Raw genomic sequence first — 19,956 nt, 5'->3', positions numbered from 1 at the left:
ATGAGAATGGGTCAAAAACGGAGAAAGTAAATGTTATTGATATTTTGACAAATATTGCGAATATTTTTGCTGTGAACCGTTTAATAGTAGCTTGAATATTGCTTAAATCATTTTATCGATGCTGAGCGATTTTTTTATATCTCGTTGCACCTATCTTGATGGCCTTGTTCCAACTGTCCGATGTGGGCAGAGGCTACTGTCAAAACAACGCGAATTCGTATTAAGTAAAAGTAAAGTAAAAAGTGAAAAATCAGGCAAGTAAAAAGTGAAAAATCAGGCAAAATTGAGTGTTTGTCAGGATATCAGGGAACGTATCAAAAAGTCTGGGAAATCCTGAAAAATCAGGAAGGTTGGCATCTCTGTTGGTCACCATGATTGGAAAAGAAAACGATATAGTGTGCTACGCGCTGAATAAGTTTTTTCCGTGATGCAATTTGATGTGACACACCCTTTATTATCACGAATTTATGTAACAGCACCATTGGCTATGCGGATAGTGTGGTCGTGTAAAACAGTCTTGCATTCCAGCAGAGCTTGGTTTGATCACCGTTGACGTCGTTTGAATTTTTTTTGGTGCAATCGCAAAAGAGATGAAAAAAGAAAAAAGAAAGAGACGTCAACTTTAATACATGCAAACAATTTAAAGCTTTTGAGACAGATGATTTTATTTGCTCATTTGATGCTTCAGGACACGAAAAGGCATTTTTTCTGCCGAAGATGTAATGTTTTCTGGCAACGCTAGTTCGGGTGTATAATGTTCCGAACTGACACTATATGATACTTTATTTTGAGGGTTCCTGCCTAGTATTCTCTATCGTATTTTTAAATAGCATTTTAACACTTGAATATGAACGAAACATATATTTTTTACAAAGGTTGAATATCGCTTAAATGCCAATGTTATAAAAAAAAATGAACAGTAAAATGTGTTTACATTAAAACAACAAAAAGTACCTTTTTTATTGTAATAACACATATTATAGAAATGCATCGTATTATTCCATTGGAAGCTGCCTTCTTTCCCTTCCTTTTTACTTTTCGCAAACATTTTGTGAGCCTGCTCCCGTGGCCGAGTGGTTATTGTCACACTTTATCATGCCGGGGATTCGGGTTCGATTCTCGATTCGTCAAAGAATTTTCTTCCGACTTGCACTGTGGTCACTCGTATTCTAAAGCTTTCCACTCTGAATATATACAAGGCGCGTTATTTGACATAAGAAATCTCAACAGAAAGTATTCAGTCATTCCATGCCAAACCGATATAGTGGTTCTCAGATTTTCGTATTTTTTATTTTTTCATTAGTGTGCACATTTCCATTTTAGGGTAATCCAGCTTTTTCCACTTTTTTTCAAAAATTATTATTTATTTTTTTCGCTAATTTTTTCCTTCGGCTGAAAATCTCTTCAATGAAGAAAGAAAAATGGTTTCGCTTTTGGTCTCGAAACCATGTAAACTACAAAAAACAAATGCAATCAATAATTGTTATATTTGTACGGTTAGTCCTATTTAATAAAATTCATATCTCCATTTTAGAGAGTTCGACACCGTACCAATATATGTCAAAATTTATTAAATTGGAAGGGTTTTCTAATAAATATATACGTAAAATAACCAAGGGTGTATCTTTAAGTATACAACAATTATTATCATTGAATTCAATTTTTGAGTAATATATTTTTACAGTGTACCGTCGCTGGGGATGAGAATGGGTCAAAAACGGAGAAAGTAAATGTTATTGATATTTTGACAAATATTGCGAATATTTTTGCTGTGAACCGTTTAATAGTAGCTTGAATATTGCTTAAATCATTTTATCGATGCTGAGCGATTTTTTTATATCTCGTTGCACCTATCTTGATGGCCTTGTTCCAACTGTCCGATGTGGGCAGAGGCTACTGTCAAAACAACGCGAATTCGTATTTTTTCACAGTAAAAGGTTGGGAGGTTCTATCTTTTGTCGCTCTTTCGCAAGTTTCTGATTGGCTGGCGAAAAAAGTTCGTAAAAACTCGCGTAAATTTGGCTTCATTGTGAAGGGTTGAAAAACAAGCTGAGTGGGGGTGAGAATAGGTCAAGCACAAAAATTGAACATATACAACTAATTTGCTGAAAAAGTTGCGGTTTCGACAATATTTCAACTGATATTCTCAAAAGTAACTCCATTGTTTTCTCTCGAATTCTGTCGGAAGCCTTCAATAAAATTTTGGAAACAGGTTACCACCCGGATTTTCTAAAAATTGCTAGGGTTGTTCCTATTTACAAATCGGGAGACGCATGTGATCCTAGCAATTATCGGCCAATTTCAATGTTGTCAATTTTCTATGAAATACTGGAAAAATTACTAATTAAAAGAATCACATCTTTTTTTGACAAGCATAAAGTATTGTATGACTTGCAATACGGTTTTCGGAAAGGGAATCGCAACTGCTGAATTGTTGGATGACGTTATGTATGGAATTGATTCCAAGCAAGTAGTAGGTGTACTTTTCTTAGATTTACGTAAAGCATTTCACACTTTGAACCACTCCGTTCTGCTGAAAAAACTCGATATCTATGGAATCAGGGGGGTTGCACACGACGTGATTCGCAGCTATTTGTCAGAAAGAAAACAGTTTGTAGCAGTAGGTGTGTCTAGCAGTTCAATGAAGTCTATTGGAGTGGGCGTACCCTAAGGGAGTGACATAGGTCCGTTATTATTTCTTCTGTACGTTAACGACATATACAGGCTCCAGTTGAGGGAAGTCTGCGTCTCTTTGCAGTTGATACCGCACTTTTCTTTCCCCAAACGAACGTTGAGCAAATAGTTTGCAGCATGAATCATGATTTGAAGATTCTTCAAGACTAGATGTATGTTTTTCCACTCTTCTAGAAAGCCTGTCTCACAACACAGCAGTGTTATGCTAAACATATGTGTAATCAAGGAAGTCGAATTATTCAAATATTTGGGTCTGATTTTTCATTCAACACTCTCTTGGTTTGGTCACGTCGAATATGTTAAGAAGAAAATTTCATCTCTTTGTGGGATAATTCGCAGGGTAAGCCATTTCGTAGCACGCAGCATTCTTTTTAAATTTTATTTCACTCACGTCCATTCGTATCTTGTTATAGCATATGTTGGGTATAGTATATGTTGGGTCGAACATGCCAATCTCACTTGAGAAAACTTCCAACTCTCCAAAACAGATGCTTGAAAACTATTTTTAAAAAACCAGTATTGTTCCCTACTTTGCAATTATATGCAGACAGTTTCCATAACATTCTTCCAATAGTTAGCCTTTGCGACATGCACTCAATTATGTTTGTTCACGACACCCTTCATAACAATAACTTCAATCATTCTATCCAGATACCTTCCACTAGCCATAGTAAAATAGTAAATTCTAGGAAATTCGGTAAGTTTCTTTTTTTTTATATCTGTATTATAGTGATTTTCAACTCATTTGGCTGGTTCGTCACTTTTACTTCCATTTTTGGAAGAATGTCGGGAGTGAGAATTGAACTCGTGACCTTCAGCGTGAGAGGCATGGATGTTACCACTACGCCAGATCGCCTCCTCGGTAAGTTTCTTCGGTTTTACAACAGATGGTGTAACTTGATTATTATTCCAGTGAATCAAATTTCCAGACATTCGTTGGAAAGCTAATAACGTCTTTTTCAATATATGTTAAAAAGTTGAAGAGTAAAAAACATATTTTTTGCCACTTCGAATATGTCGAAATTTGTATCAACGAGAGAGCGTTTTTGCGGGGAGTGTTACTTCATTACTTCATTATGAACAAAAAAGCTGCGCATTTTGGTGGAAGTTTATGTTGACTATACTCCAACTGAGCGAACGTGTCGGACGTGGTTTGAACGGTTTATAAGTGGTAATTTTGACTTGGAAGACGAAGAACGTTCCGATCGCTTAAAAGCAATGGGAATGATTGGGTGCCGTATGAATTGAAGCCACGAGGCGTCGAACGACGTTTCTTCACGTGTGAACAACTGCTCCAAGGGTTTTTTTTGCATCGAATCGTTACTGGCGATGAAAAGTGGGTCCATTATGACAATCCCAAACGTCGAGAAATTTCTACATTACTTGGGAATTAATCAAGCAAATGAAACCATAATTAGGTTTCAGGGTGCAATAAATGATTCTATGGTGGTTAGACTCTCCACACCCCTCTCTAAGGGGAGCTGCCATACAAATAAAACACAAATTTCTGCATTAATTAATTTAAGAATTAATCAAGCAAATGAAACCAGATTTGGCATGTGGAGATTTTAGGGTGCAATAAACATTTTACGGTGGTTACACCCAAACTAACGTTGGCAGAAAACATGTCATCTTTGGCAGAAATGATGCCATTTCCTGTGCATGAGAGTCAAATGCGCAAATAATGAGCTATTTTAAAAGCTTAAAAATGGTTTGTATGTATGCGAGCAGACATCTCTTTCTGGTTTCTTTTCTCTTTTCATTTGGGATTGTGCAAAAAAAAAGTCCATTCGACGTCAATGGGGATCTAACCAAGGCCGGCTGGAATGCAAAGTTACTTTACACAACCACGATATCCATATAACTGCCAGCGCTATCATAAAGGAGCGTGATAATATTACACCTCATCATAAAATGAAGTTGGAAGGTGTTTTCCAAGACGATAAAGAAGAACATGAACGAGAATATATCTTTCTCTGCCTGGGCCGTGTATTTGGCAAACTATACGAAAAGCTTTCATATGCTTTCATTTAAATGTGTCTCCTGTTTCGCTCCCTCATATTGGCTCTAGCATATATATTATACAAATGATATACATGTATTAAGGAGTAGAACATTTTATGTTAAAGGGTGTGTCACATCAAATTGCATCACGGAAAAAACGCTGTAGAAATTTAATTTTTAGGAATTATATCTTCAGCTTTCGCTTATAATCAGATAAGAGTGTATAGATCACGTTGGCCATGCTTCACTGTCAATTTTTCGTAAATTTGGAAAAATGACGTCGAACGAAAAAGAGCGTCGTGAATTAATCCTGTGCACTCATTTCGAGAATCCGGAGTTGTCACATCGGGACATCGGTAAGATGCTGGGAATCGTCCAATCCACGGTCAGCAGAGTACCAAAACGATACTTCGAGAACCTAACCATCGACCGGAAGGTGAAGAACGGCAAAAATGGATGCTCCGTCAGTGAAAAAGATCACAAGCGCGTAGTTAAGCAGTTTTGACGTGATCCGAGAAGTTCGGTCCGGGATGTCGCCAAAAAGCTGAATTTGTCAAGTTCATTCGTCCAGCGGACCAAGCAGCGGGAGGGCTTGCGTACATACAAGGTTCAGAAGGCTTCTAACCGCGACGAAAGGCAAAACATGGTGGGGAAGACGCGAGCCCGTAAGCTGTACACCGAAATGCTGACGAAGCCGCATTGCCTGGTAATGGACGACGAAACCTGCGTCAAAGCGGACTTTCATCAGCTGCCGGGCTTGTTGTTCTTCTCCGCAGAGGACCAATTCAGCGTTCCGGAGGAGATTCGCAAGCAGAAACTATCCAAGTTTGCCAAAAAGTACATGGTGTGGCAAGCGATCTGCTCTTGCGGAAAGCGGAGCGCCCCCTTCGTGATGACCGGCACGGTAAACGGGCAGGTTTACCTTAAGGAGTGCCTACAGAAGCGCTTACTACCACTATTGAAGCAGCACGAGGGCCCGACCATCTTCTGGCCGGATCTCGCTTCGTGCCACTATTCAAAGGACGTGTTGGAGTGGTACGAAGCCAACGGGGTCACCTTCGTGCCAAAGGAAATGAACCCGCCCAACGCGCCGGAGCTTCGCCCAATAGAGAAATATTCGGCGATTATGAAGCAGGCCCCCTGGAAGAACCCAAAAGTTGTCAAATCGGAGGCGGACTTCAAGAGAAAATGGATTTCTGTTCAAAAAAAAACTACAACATGACGTTGTACAGAACCTTATGGACGGGGTAAAGAGGAAGGTGCGAGTATACGGGCTTGGGCTCGAAGTATGAATAAAAAGAAAATGCCAAAAGTTGTTTAATAGTTTTTATTTTACTGTCTGAAATTTTCAAAAGGATCGGTCTACTGGGCGAATTTCTACAGCGTTTTTTCCGTGATGCAATTTGATGTGACACATCCTTTATCTTTCAGCTCACTTAATGTAATGAATCGGGATGCCAGAACATGTGCTAAAAATTAACTTTGGGTGTAGATACTCCTCCCTCCTCTCTTAGGGGGCTGCCATAGAAATGAAACACAAATTTCTGCATTACAGGAGAATTAATCAAGCAAATGAAACCAAATTAGGCATATTGAGGTTTTAGGGTGCAAGAAATGTTTCTATGATGGTGAGACTCTCCACCTCCCTCCTTAAGGGGGGGCTGCCATACAAATGAAATTCAAATTTCTGCATTACTCGAGATTACTCTCTACTCCTCTCCCAAAGGGGGGGCTGTCATAGAAATGAAACACAAATTTCTGCGTATGCACTTTCTTTGTATAACTCCACACACGTTGCTCTAAGGCTAAGTGCTTTCCACTCAAACATTATTTTTGTATTCTTCCTCGCGCACCCATGGATATATGCCAACATTACCACTCACGATCGTATTGTGGAATTTCATGCTATTACCGGTTTTTATATCCGTTTTAACGAACCGGAAGTCACCATCCTCGATTCCAAAATGGCATCGGAATACGATATTCGATTTCCGCTGGTAAGCCCATATCGTATGGGGTTCCCATATTTTTTTAGCATTCAATACTACCATCAGCAAACCGGAAGTTGAAATAAGATTATATCTTATATTATGGAATCTACGTTCATATATTGTTGATAAAACATAGGAGAACGATTATTTGTATGTTTCGAAACGGATCTGTAATTAATTAAATTAATCATTAATGTTCAACAGTCCAATTCAGGTGTTGCCACGTCACAAAAGTGTTCGACTGAGAACAAGCCAATCTAACTATAAAATACTCTCCAACTGATGATTATTGTTGGAAATTTTCTTAATTTTACTATAACATCGTTTAATTTTGTGTGCATTATTCATGAAAACGCAAAAAAAAGTGTTTGTAGTGAGTCAAAATGTTGTTACGTCACACTGGAATGGATCGTATACTTTCGTGACGTGACAACAACTTCTGGAGACAGTTGATGCTCCTCTATTTGTGGACGGATCTCAACCAAATTTTGTGGGTTGTTGACCTTCATTGCTTGCTCAGAGAATCCCAAGTATAAAAATGTTTGAACCTATGTACATCTGATAAAGTAAAAAAAAAGCTCTATTTTTGTGACGTGCCAACGCTTCAGAATACCTGTTTTTCAAATGCTTGTTTCTCATAAAATACAAAATGAAACGTAGGTCTACCCACGGCTCTTCAAACAAGCATGTAATCACCCATTGAATGGTATATAGACATTGAAGTTTGGTTAAGCATGTTCAGAGATATCTCAAGAAACATAAAAATAGTGAAAACCTAAAATATGTTTACTATAATTATGTAGGTTTTTAAACTCGCCTCTCTCAAAGGTTGGTGCATAAAAAGTAAATTTGTTACAAAAAATTTATGATATAACTAGTGTTTATTCAAATAACGTTTTCAATTTTCTCCTAAAACTAGATTTGAAATTTGGTTCTCTGGGGCATAACCTCATGGAACGGGTCATAATCATTTCCACCGCAACACTTACATGTTGTCAAATTATCTAGAAATTATTGAGAAATTGATTTCATACTAATTTTCAACACATAATTTTCATATAAATTTCAAAAGAAAACAATAAACATTTCTTTGACCCATTGTCACACCTTCTAAGGGTCAACGCGCAATATATAATTACAATAGATTAAGAAAACTCGTTGTGAATATATTCAGAGGAAAGTTTATCAGCATCAAAACAACAGCAAAAAGTTATGGAAAATATTGAAAACTTTATTGAGACCTAGTAACAGTAAACCGCGGTCCATAACCTTCAATGGCACTCTTGAACAATCTGAACAGGTAATAGCAGCTAAGTTTAATAATTATTTTGTCGATAGTGTTTCAATGATCAATCAATCTATTGAATTGGTCGATGAACCTGATGAAATTAAACAGCCGGTTAATAGTAATTGTAGATTTTAAAGTTTTCAGCCTATTACATTAAACGAACTTAGAACTATTTGCTTTTTTTTGGGTTATACAATATTGCTTTCATGTTATTGATTACATCTTGCTGGACCTCATTAACAAATCGTTACTAACTGGGCATGTGCCTGGAAAGAATTCCTAATAGTTCCTATTCAAAAGGTTGCTGGTTGCTGATTAAAGCCGAAGAGTTTCGTCCCATCAACACATTAGAAAAAATATTTGAACCATTTGAGTTCCAGTTCCAGAATATTTAAATCTTAACGCTTTGCTAATACCAGAACAATCGGGATATCGGGAAGGTCATGCCTGTGAAATTTCTCGACTTCTCTGGATGGGGATACTTTTTGTCTATCCAAAACTAGGCTGGCGGTTGGGCTTGTGCTCTGGTGGACAAATTGGCTGCGAGGGCCTTGTCGGGACCGTATCGGCCCTGTGGAGGACAAAACTGAGTATTGATAATGTAATAAAATAAAAAATTTTAATTTATATCTGTAGGTACAATCAGTTCGTTTTTTTTTTGTTAAACCGATTTCAAAGCTGAGAAAAAAAAATAATATCTTCTAGATAACTCGTCTTGCTCAAACCTCTGTAGGAGGAGGTGGCGGGACCATCATCATAAAAAAAACACCGTTAGGTCATTTTTTATCTTCCAGTATTTCACACTAATGTAGCGTAGATATCCAAGTTCTCGACAAAGTTGCGTCATTACTATGTGGCCACAGCTGATCGTTTTTCGATAACTATTATGTGCTGTTGACGCCTGGGTCTATCCCCGAAAAAATCCCAAATCGCGTGTTGATAATAGTTGTGTCATCAGCTTATTAGAAAGGTTTGTGTTACCGAAAGGTGGAAAAAACGATCGAATACAAACGATTAACGAAAAACCCTGAAACTGCACCGACAAACGTGTGCTGCAAATAAGCCCTTTTATATTCTGCTCCGATTGACAGAGGGCCACGTCGAAATCTCGTAATAATGCACACGGTAAGGTAAGGTTTCGGACGATTGGAACCTTCGAAATTCCTTAATGCAAACGTTCTCGCGGACTACCTTTTTGCAAACAAGGGTGGGCCGGAGTGCATTTAGAAACACACAAATAATTGGACAATGGGCCGATTATCATATCTGATGAGCAAAAAAAGGGTTTACCGAAATGGTTAGGAAAACAAAAATGTGATTATCATTGTGGAAAGAACTGATCGTTAGCCTCGATTGGGTGATTTTAATAAGTGTTCAACCTCAGCCCAAGGGAATGAAGAATCAATGATATATATCAGTTTATGTTTCTGCATGCTTTGTGTATTCAGTAGTATCCTCGCATGCTGGTGAGGAGCGGAAGATTAGGAGGTATGATAACAGATGTTTTATGACATGAAGCACGCGAGTTTGGTTTCGATTCCGAGGTTGAATTTATGCAGAATGCTGCAATTCAGCTCATAACGCGTGAATGAGTTTGAGTGGGCAGTTTTTTTTTGTTTGTTTGTTTGTGCCATTCTTTATCATGGTGACAGCAGCGGCCCACAACAAACAAACCGATGCAATTCATTGGAGCGTTATTCATTTCACAAACTCAAAGGTGTGATGAAACTCCAAAGTGATTGAAGATGGAGACATATTTCCAAGGTTATGCTGAAATGAAGAAACGATAGCAGATATGGAAATTTCACTTACCCCATGTCCGGCCCCACTCAGGTAGAGTTGCCACAGTGGTTCCTGGAGACCCAACAAACTGGTGACTTTATCCTTGAGTGGCAATGATCCAAGACAGCGCACGGAAAAATTTTGCCCGCCTATCGCTGCCGCCTGCGTGGAACCGTCGCCATTCTGCTCCTTGGCGACATCATTGAACATTCGTTCGATTTGCGCCTGGACACAGTTGTTGCTTTCTTTTCGACCAGACCCACTACTACCGCTGCCAGTGCGCGAATCGTTGAGGTTGTTTAAAAGGTCGCGATCGCTTCCAGTGCCATTCGTTCCAACCGTTCGGCCATTGCCGATAATGGAGCCGCCACCATGTACCGAGGATGACCGGCGCCGACCGCCGGCTCCTGGCACAAGGTTTACCGAGCTACGATCATCGATCCGTTGGCTGATGATCGATCTAGAATAGGAATACATGTCATCGTTAGGTGTATCCTTGCAGGATTTCTGGGCTGCACCGGGACCGGGACCAGGAACAGGACCTGGGGAACCACCGCAGTGGTGATATCGTTGGTTTTTGCGAGGGCTGATATTAATTGGGTTAATAACGGGATCATTGTGGGGCAGGTTCGCACAGAAATGCTCCCCGGTGCTGTTATAGTTATTAGTAACACCACTGCCACTGTTATTATTATTTTGGGCATTTTTTGAACTGCTGTTATCGTAAAGGCATAGCTGGTGGATTAGGTACACGAAAAAATCACTAACAGTTTGCCACATTGAACCGACTCGTGCGGAGAATCAGCATCGGAAGCACACTGAGTATTGCACATGTGGGGCTCTCGATCACCGTATGTATCACTGAGAATCGAAACAATCGAAGATGTCAGATGTCACACAACCAAAACTCTTCGCAATGTCACACTTGATCACTACTTGCGACGGAAAACTTCTGTCACTTGAACGAGGGGATTGCACTAATTAGGGATGTATCAACCGCTCGACCAGATTTCAAACGTTTCGCGACCGTTCGATTGACTCTTCAAACCAAACAACCTAATCTCGTTCCCTCTCTGGTGTGAGCTGCCAGCTTGTCCAACACAATTAATCATTTATGAGAACCACCAATTATCGAAATTCGGCCAATTAAATGCAGCAACAACGGCGAATCGATTAAACGAAACGAGAAACGAAACTAAAACTTCAAACGAAGAAAAACTACGATCTCTCCTCGAACCGAAAATGATATAGGCGGGAGAAACAGCTTTACGCACGGCGTACGCGTTTTAAAAAATAGCAAATAAAAAAACTTAAACCGAGGTCGGAAATTGCGCTCCACACTGCACCAAGTTCGAACAACTATTAAACGGCACCGAACAGCACGGATCTCGCCAAGACCCATCTATCGCTGCACTTTGGGCAAATAGAGGTTGGTTTGTTTTTCCTACCTCCCCTCGTTCGCTGGCAATCAATCCATGACCTTTCTCTTGCCGACCGCCATGCGACTGGTTTTTCCTATTTTATTTTATGACTTTTTCGGAGGGACGCGCATTTCTTGAGCTTTGTGCTTTGACGATCGTGAGCTTTGCCTGTTTCAGTTTCACGCCGTTCACAAGCGGTGATCGAGGAAAAAAGTTGCAGTGTTTACCGGGCAGTCTACTTCTGGGGGTTTACGGAAAATCGCTTATCCGGTTGAGCCGAACCGTTCCCAGCCATTGAATTGCGGGTGATGAGAACTTGTTCGCCCACATACTTGGTGAAAGCTTGCAGCAAGCGCAATTTCAAACACAGAACCACATCTCTGCTGGTCTTACTAGAAACAGGAAAAATCACAGTACAAAAAAGAATGGTACGGGTGCAAGTGTTTTCATTCGCTGCGGCCGGTTGACCAAAAGTGTGTTAGGCCAGTTTGCAACAATGTTTCAGCTTCCATGCAAAATAAGATTGTTAATCCCAGAGACATGTCAAGCCAACACGTAGTGATCTAGGTTATGGTAATTAGATGATCTAAAATGGAGCGGCTGGCACCATCTGGTTTTATCAGGTTTCCGAAACGCCTATCATCAATTTAAATGTGTTATTAAGAAAAAAAGGAAGATATATTCTGTCTCCATCCTTCGGCGAATTATACGGTTTTTTTTTGGTATAGCACTAATCATTTCTATTTTGGGAAGTTTTTTGGTGTTCCATTGATAGGATCATAGACATCATTAATTTAACAGAAATCATTTATAATATTTGAAGTAGTCTCGTTGAGCCTCAATACGAACAGAATAGATAGAAATCAGATACCGGGAAACATCGATATAACGTACATTTCACTCTCAAAATCGTACGATGTATCGAATTGTATGTTATATCGAAGCATATTAATAATAACTTAGAAACATAGCTCATATTACTTTATTGTAATACTTTTTGAGTAGGGTTAGTGAATAATGACGAAAAAAATCCAACTAGAAGGTGAAGACATCCTTTCTCATGATGTTTCATGTTTGTTGTGATAAAATGACCGCTTGCTTGTTAAAAAAACTTTTTCCCTGCAACAGTGGCCTTCTTCCGATGTATGGGAGACTTGTTGGTAGTTATATGCGCTATTCATATAATTTTCGTTCAGAAAAAAAAAAACAAAATTTTCAATAGATTTCAAAACAATTTTCGAAATATTTTTTTTTTTCAACGTGATTTGTATACGTACAAATAACGATATTTCCACTGATGATTCAACAAAAGCCAAAGGTTGTACCGCTCATGACAACTCTACACGAGCTGATGATTGCGCCGGCTAGTGACCATTCTATCCTGGATTCCTCGAGAAGACGCACCACGCTAGATATGGGGTACAGACTAGGGGGGCGTTGCTGATTAATGGTCAGCTGCATCCCAATAGGAAGTATCCCGTCGGGCACAGGTACAGATCATTGAAGACAGCAACATCACAATTACGAAAACACTTGTAATACTAACCTCGAGCCAACCGCGAGTAATCGGTTACATATTACTAACATAGTTATAAGGCAAACATTGTCGAAATATTGAACTCTCGGCCCCGTCAGGTTGACGCCATATGAGCCTTAATAAAAATATATATTTTGGATAAAAAAAAAAAAACGTGATTTGTATTTTTTTTTTGTAGCTTTATGAAACATTTATAAATTATTTCCTATATTTCATTCTCTGATTAAAATTTTGTAGGTCTTAAAGTATTTAAAAAGTTTCGTTAAGTTAAGTTTCGGAAAAAGGTAGAAAAGCTTAAAATTAAAAAAAAACATCAAAACTAGTGGGAACTACAGAATTTTGGTCAGACGATGATATATAGGATGTTTGCTTCCATTAAATTAAAAATAGCAAACAAATTTAAAAAAAAATATTAAATAAGATTTTGAAAATTAAAATTCGCTTTTCTCAAAAACTTTTTTTTAAATTCTGAATAAAACTTATGTGAATAGGCCATATCACTCCCAACAAGTCTTCCATACATTGGAAGAAAGGTACTGTTACTTTTAAATTTTTTTTTGAGATTTTTTTTCAATTTTTTTTTCTGTGTAATTTAAAGAAATTGTTAAAGTTTTGTAATGAAAACTTTAACAATTTCTTACATTTCATCCGTTGATCAAAATTTGGTAGGTATTCTAGTTTTTAAATTATAATTTTTTGTAAAAAATAGGAAAAAAACTGGCCTTTTTCAAAAAGTAGTCTATTTTTTTAGATTTCAAGTATGCGCAGTTGCTCAAATGACCAATGTCTTTACACCCACAACGTTTCACTACAATCTGAGATAGTGTTGTCAACCACTAAGGCGAGTTGACATGAAATTCGGCCACGGGTACGTTATATCGAGTAAAATGTACGTTATATCGAAATTTCCCTGTAATACAACATTGTCCGAATACATGGCGAAAAGTCGGTAATGAGTGTACGATTTTGGGCGGAGAAATCAGTCACAATTGTCAGCCGATCATTAGCTTATTCCAATTTTCATGACAGTGTGATAAATATGTACGGCGTACACAATATGTTTATTTGGTTTTAAAAGCATAAAAGATATTTCGCGCGAACTCATCTATGGGATTGGAAGTCCCATCCCAGGACTCATCCAAACTTTGTGGGTGTGAAGATATTCCTATCACGGTATTGACCATAGTCGACATTAGTGTCATTAGTTTCAAGTCGCGTTTATTTCTGTTATTGACTGGTGTAGTATTGGTGGTGTATTGGTGTAGAAAAGGATCAACAAAATTGAGGTGACATCCGTAATAGAGCGTGTACCTTTGACGTGACTATTATCTCACGTTACTCGCGGTGCAGAAGGGATTAGACGAATTTCATGTCAACTCGTCTTAAGACTGGTAGCACCATTTCAAATTGTTGCACTTATGGGTGTAGCAAAATTGTTCATTTAAGCAACTTGAAATCTGAAAAAACAGACTTTTTGAAAAAAATTTTTTACAAAAAAATCTAACGTCAAAGCTATGAGACTTACCATTAAATTAAGAAAAAACTTGAACGATTTCTTAAATTTCATTCTTTGATAAAAAATTCGTAGGTATTATAATTTTTTGAGATAAAATGTTTTTGATCAATAAATAAAATGTAGGAAATCGTTCAATTTTTCATAAAAATATCAAACTTTTTTTTCTTAATTTAATTATTTTGAAAATTGAAATATTTATTTCTAAAACATCTCTACACAGCCATTCTATATCGAACCGATTTAGAGGTTCTCAGATTTTCGTCAGAAGTGGTAATTTTGTTCTTTTTGGCAAAACATTAGACCCGTATTTTTTTATTTTTTCATTAGGGTGACCATTTCCATTTACGGGTGGTTCTAAAAATCAACTTTTTCCTTTTTTTTTTTTTTTTTTTTTTTTTTCCAAAAATGACTTTTTTCAAAAATTCATAACTTTTAAACTATTACACCGATTTCGATGATCGACATATCAAATTAAGGGTAATGAACTAATTCTAATATTACACTCGCAAAAAATTGGATTTTGTTTTCAAAATTATTGATTGTATTTGTTTTTTATGGTTTTCATGGTCTCGGGTGCAAGGGCGCTATATTTTTCTATTTTTTGACGTAGAACTACGTCTTTCAGAAAGGGTGCCAAATCAGAAAACACGTTTTTATGAAATAAAGTTAACGGTAATAACTATTTTTGCCGCGAACGGATTCTGGCGATTTACATACCAAACGAATCGGAAATTCTCTAAGATTTGTTTGATATGCTATAATTACAATCCCATAGTCTGTATATGGTTTAAATTGATGAAAATTGGAAGCATTTTCATTTCCTCATACATTTGTTCTGTCCATTTGTGTGCTTTCCCGAACAGAGCTGTCAATAACGAGCAACTTATCGACGAGCAACGAAGGAGAAATAGTAAGATGTAAAGTCTCCGTGAACAAAGGAAAAGAAGAAGAACGAAGGGGAATATTTGCCTAGAGTATAAACAGTGGATCTTGGTGAGGCAAACTTCATTCTTCGTGAGGACACCGACTGGACAACACCGTTGCTGGGCGAGCTGGACGGCGAAGAATCGAATGGTTTTCTCAAGGCAATGGTGGTGGAGGAGTAATATGAGGAAAGAGTAGAGTTTTTCAAGGGTCTTTTCGAATGAACTGAATAAGTATAAAGTCTCTTTATTTCAACAAGGAAAGGAAGGAAATGCTTTCAGTATCATTCTAGATACGAAACAATGAACATCACTTGTTCTTCCTTGTTTGCTTCACATGTCTTCATTTCGGACTGAGCTGTGGACGCGACCAAATTACTCACTCACTGATGTCTCTGGCATTGTAATCATTGCATCAAACTGACGCCTTGTATTAATGTTTTGAACTACACAATTGTGTGGGGACTCATCAAGCTAGGCTATCGTCGGCTCACCAAGAAAATAAATGTTTGGGAATTTTGCCTGTGATTGGGTTTCGCATGATGGTAGGAAAACTCTCTACACAAAGGATGACAACTAAGCTAATCTAGACTGGCAATATTAACAGAAATTGCTTCTATTTAGAAGAGCGCAAAACAGAGATAAGTGTGTGTATATTTAGTTGCTTCAAGCCCTCGATATATGGATATTTGTGTGCGTACGTGCGTGCTTCATAACCCGTAAGTAAAAATAGTGCATCTTCGCTACGCTGAAACACCATTTGTAATGATAAATATAAACAGGGGGGGGGGGGAGATAGCGGGAGGGAATTATTTATGCTAGGGTATTAGTAATGAACCTCTGCTGAGCCAAATATTCAGCCTTTTTACAAACAGTTAACATTGTTTGTGTTCTGTCATCATAAAGGCTTGGTTGGTGCCTTTGACATTGCATCAATGCATTGAACTGACGCTATGCTGAAGCAGGTGTTAAGGTTGTGCAAAAACAAAATATTTGGGGAATACCAAGTTATTCAATAAGTTTTAATAAGTCTGGTATCATGGAAGTCACTGTGCGACGCGAGAAACTGTGATTCAAAGAAAAAACAATAATCTGGAATTCATCGCTGACACTCATCGTTCATACGACCCTCGCTATGTTCTCCTTCAATGTCACTAACATTTCCAATGTTTGCCTTTTCAATGTAGTATTACTTGCGCCAGTTTTATTAGAGACTAGCCGACCCGGTAAACTTCGTCCCGCCCAAAATTTGTTTTTTTGTTTATTTGTTTATTTGTTTATTGGTTCTGGCATCAACAGACTACAGTGGTCCAAATGATACAATTATCTAACTCTAATTAATTCTAAAAACCGTTGTTTCAATGTAACACGCGAAATGTTAAAATCAAACGCCGTAGAAACTGTGTTGAATGCACGCTGAAGGCTTGCTATTGCTGTGTAAATGCCATAATTCGTTCGCCGAAGTATGGTCCGCAGAAAAGGAACTCTCCGCAACCGTCGAGGTGGTACGTTGAGATTTAGGTGGCTTAAAATTTCTGGAGAATCGACGCGACAAGTGAGTGTATCCGCTACAAACAAAGACTTAGCTAGCTTTCTTCTGCAGAGCAGTGAATCCAGATGGATCAACAAGCATCGGGTTTCGTAACTAGGGAGCTGATGAGGATTACGCCACGGAAGCAGGCGAAGTGCGTACCGAATGAATCTTCTCTGAACGGACTCGATTCTCGTAATGCCAGTTTGATAGTGCGGATTCCAAACGATACTGCAGTATTCCAGAACAGGCCGAACTAGAGCGCAATACAGGGATTTGAGACAATGTACGTCCGTGAAAGTTTTTGAAACCCGCATAATGAATCCCAAGTTTCTAGATGCTTTATCTACAACATACGATACATGTTCTTTGTATGACAGTCTCGAATCCAGTATCACTCCAAGATCTTTGATCTTCATAACTCGTGGAATGGGAACACCAGAGAGAACGTATTCGAACGTGATCGGTTCTTTTTTCCTAGAGAAGGATATCGTGGAACATTTTAATGGATTTATAACCATACAGTTCGTGGCGCACCATTCGGCTACAATATCCAGTTGTCGTTGAAGAAACCAGCAGTCGGCTACAGAACTAATACGGCAATAGATTTTTAAATCATCCGCAAACGAAACGCGAGGTCCTTCTAATACCAAGCAAATGTCGTTGAAGTAGATTAGAAAGATCAGGGGTCCGAGGTGGCTTCCTTGAGGAATACCGGAAGCTGCAGAAAAAATGTTGGAGCTGCTATCACCGATGGTAACGCGAAGTTTTCGTTCTTTGAGATAGGATGCACATATTGATTGTCATCAATACATTCACGTTTTCTCACTAAGCGCAAGTTCATGAGTCCTGTTCATTGATTGATCTTCTAATTGACCCCAATGAATTTACCTTTCACTAAAAAATTCCTAGTACTTCTACCAAAACTCATCATTATAATATCAGATTATTTTCAAACACAATTCTCGTTCAAGATTTTACAACCACTTGCAAATAACATGTTTCTCCGTTACACGGAATAAATGTTTGATACAGAAAATATGATAGAATAAAGACATACCCCTTCCCTCTTCTCCACTTAGAGAGGGGGAGGAGTGTCTATTCACCATAGAAACGTTTCGTGCCTCCTAAAATCTTCACATGTCAAATTTGGCTCCATTTGCTTGATTAGTTTTCGAGTTATGCAGAAATTTGTGTTTCATTTGTATGGCAGCCCCCTTTAGAGAGGGGGTGGAGAGTCTAACCACCATAGAAACATTCATTGCACCCTAAAACCTCCATATGCCTAATTTGGTTTCATTTGCTTGATTATTTCTCGAGTAATGTAGAAATTTGTGTTCCATTTGTATGGCAGCCCCTCCTAAGAAAGTGGGGGAGGGGTATCTAACCACCATAGAATCATTTATTGCACCCTAAAACCTCCAAATGCCTAATTCGGTTTCATTTGCTTGATTAATTCTCGCATAATGCAGAAATTTGTGTTTCATTTGTATGGCATACCTCCCCCCATCCTAAGGAGGGGGTGGAGAGTCTAACCATCATAGAAACATTTGTTGTACCCTAAAACCTCCATAAGCCTAATTTGGTTCCATTTGCTTGATTAGTTCTCGAGTTATGCAGAAATTCGGGTTTCATTTCTATGGCAGCCCCCCTTAGAGAGGGGGTGGAGAGTTCAACCACCATTGAAACATCCATTACACCCTAAAATCTCAATATGCACATATTGATTTCATTTGCTTGAATAATTCTCGAGTAATACAGAAATTTGTGTTTCTTTTGTATTGAAATAATATCATAGAATTTGTTCTTGCCAAGAAAGCAAATAATTTACTGAGTCTGTTTTATTCGAATGAATATTCTTTTGATGTTAGAACCGTGTTCTAGCTTAACATAGATGACATAAACTTTTACACTTTTCAATTCCTCGTCCCGTTTAAATATTTAATTATTTCCATCAGATTTAAACGTTCCTTAAACCTGTATCGCGATATAACCCCTTCGGATTCTTCCAAGTCTTTCTTCACTTCCACCAAATTATTCTGTAATAATGCCACCTTCTTTGAAAACTGTTCCTTGAATTCAATATTCTCTTTCTCGAGAAGAAGTTTATCTTTCTGTAACAAACGTATTTTGTCCTCCAATAATCTACAACTGGCGTGATTATTTTCCGCTTGTTCAGCAACGATGGTGGAATGCTCCTTCACCTGATCCCGTACAAACCCATCAATCTGCGATCCAAACTCGATATCGATTAATTCAAACTTTGCGTGGGAAGGAGCCGTTAGTGCTTCGTAGCAGCAGAGACCTCCTTCGCTAGCTTCAGAACAGTGTCTATCGAAATCGTAGAGATGAATTTTACCCTCCCAAATCAATCTCCTCACGCTGCGAATCCAGACGCAGCTCCAGTAGTTTTCCGACAGACGCACTCGCTCCAACTTTGGAAACCCAATCGGGAACCAAGCGATCTGGGAAAGGTGATTGTGGTTGATCCACAGGTTGCGCAAACGGCTCAGCCGAAGCGTTGGGCTCCCATCGATAAGGGCGAGATGGTTCCATGAGAGATCCAAAACAAGCAGGTTATTCATCTGCTGGAACCAATTCAGGTCAAGATACGTCAATTGGTTCCGGGATAAATCCAGCAAGGATAACGCCATAAGATAGTGAATCGAACTCGGCAGCACTGAGATCGGATTGTGATTGATTATAAGGGTGTTCAGGTTGTGATTCACCGTAGAGGCGATCGTCAAGTTTTGCAATCCTGTTCTATCAATCCGTAGTGAGATAAGGTTATCCGAACTAAAATTAATCTCACGCACATTGCCTTTTTTAAGGGTAAGAAAATTCGCCTCTCCCAAGTTGGCAAACAGATCAGTCGAAAAATATGAAATGTTACTGGATTCGATGATAAATTGGCGAATTTCTTGAAACTGAATTGTTTGGTGGTTCTCTCCGATGGTAACATTGTAAATGTGGCAAGTTCGGTTATTGTGGATTCGATCACAGGGTATCAGCTGCGCTGGAAATAGGGTGGATTGGACGAGTAGTCCAATCAGGATACTAGAAGTGTAAACAAACAATTTTGATTAAGAGGTTAGCAGTTTTCGTTATTGTTGCAAATACCAACAACTTAAAATAATCCATATTTTCGAACAGCTTTTGCCAAATGCGAAACTGGCGTGATGCACTATCGATTAATACTGAATGAGTGACTAGTGATTAACACTGCATAGCTCATATCAAATGCGCTTAATAAATACTAGGTGATAGTG

The 19,956-nt window shown here is 38.5% G+C and overlaps 2 protein-coding genes across 4 annotated transcripts in view; both read right to left on the bottom strand.

The window, feature by feature from the left end:
- LOC129777071 (uncharacterized) overlaps positions 1-19,956 on the bottom strand; it is a 183,357-nt gene that overhangs the window by 49,089 nt on the left and 114,312 nt on the right. For all 3 annotated transcript variants that reach the window (XM_055783137.1, XM_055783135.1, XM_055783136.1), the window contains one exon: positions 9,790-10,219. In XM_055783137.1, the coding sequence (XP_055639112.1) occupies positions 9,790-10,219 (430 nt within the window). The remainder of the gene's footprint in view (positions 1-9,789; positions 10,220-19,956) is intronic.
- On the bottom strand, positions 18,488-19,899 carry LOC129777072 (uncharacterized). The gene is made up of 2 exons (XM_055783138.1): positions 19,812-19,899; positions 18,488-19,744 (listed from the first exon to the last, which is right to left on the bottom strand). Exons 1-2 carry the CDS (start codon positions 19,826-19,828, stop codon positions 18,604-18,606), a joined length of 1,158 nt encoding a protein of 385 aa, XP_055639113.1. The 5' UTR covers positions 19,829-19,899; the 3' UTR covers positions 18,488-18,603.

The sequence above is a fragment of the Toxorhynchites rutilus genome, chromosome 3, assembly GCF_029784135.1.
Source record: "Toxorhynchites rutilus septentrionalis strain SRP chromosome 3, ASM2978413v1, whole genome shotgun sequence".
Taxonomy (NCBI): Eukaryota; Metazoa; Arthropoda; class Insecta; order Diptera; family Culicidae; genus Toxorhynchites; species Toxorhynchites rutilus.
Note: the sequence above shows the minus strand (reverse complement) of the source record. Positions and strands in the feature narration are given on the sequence as shown.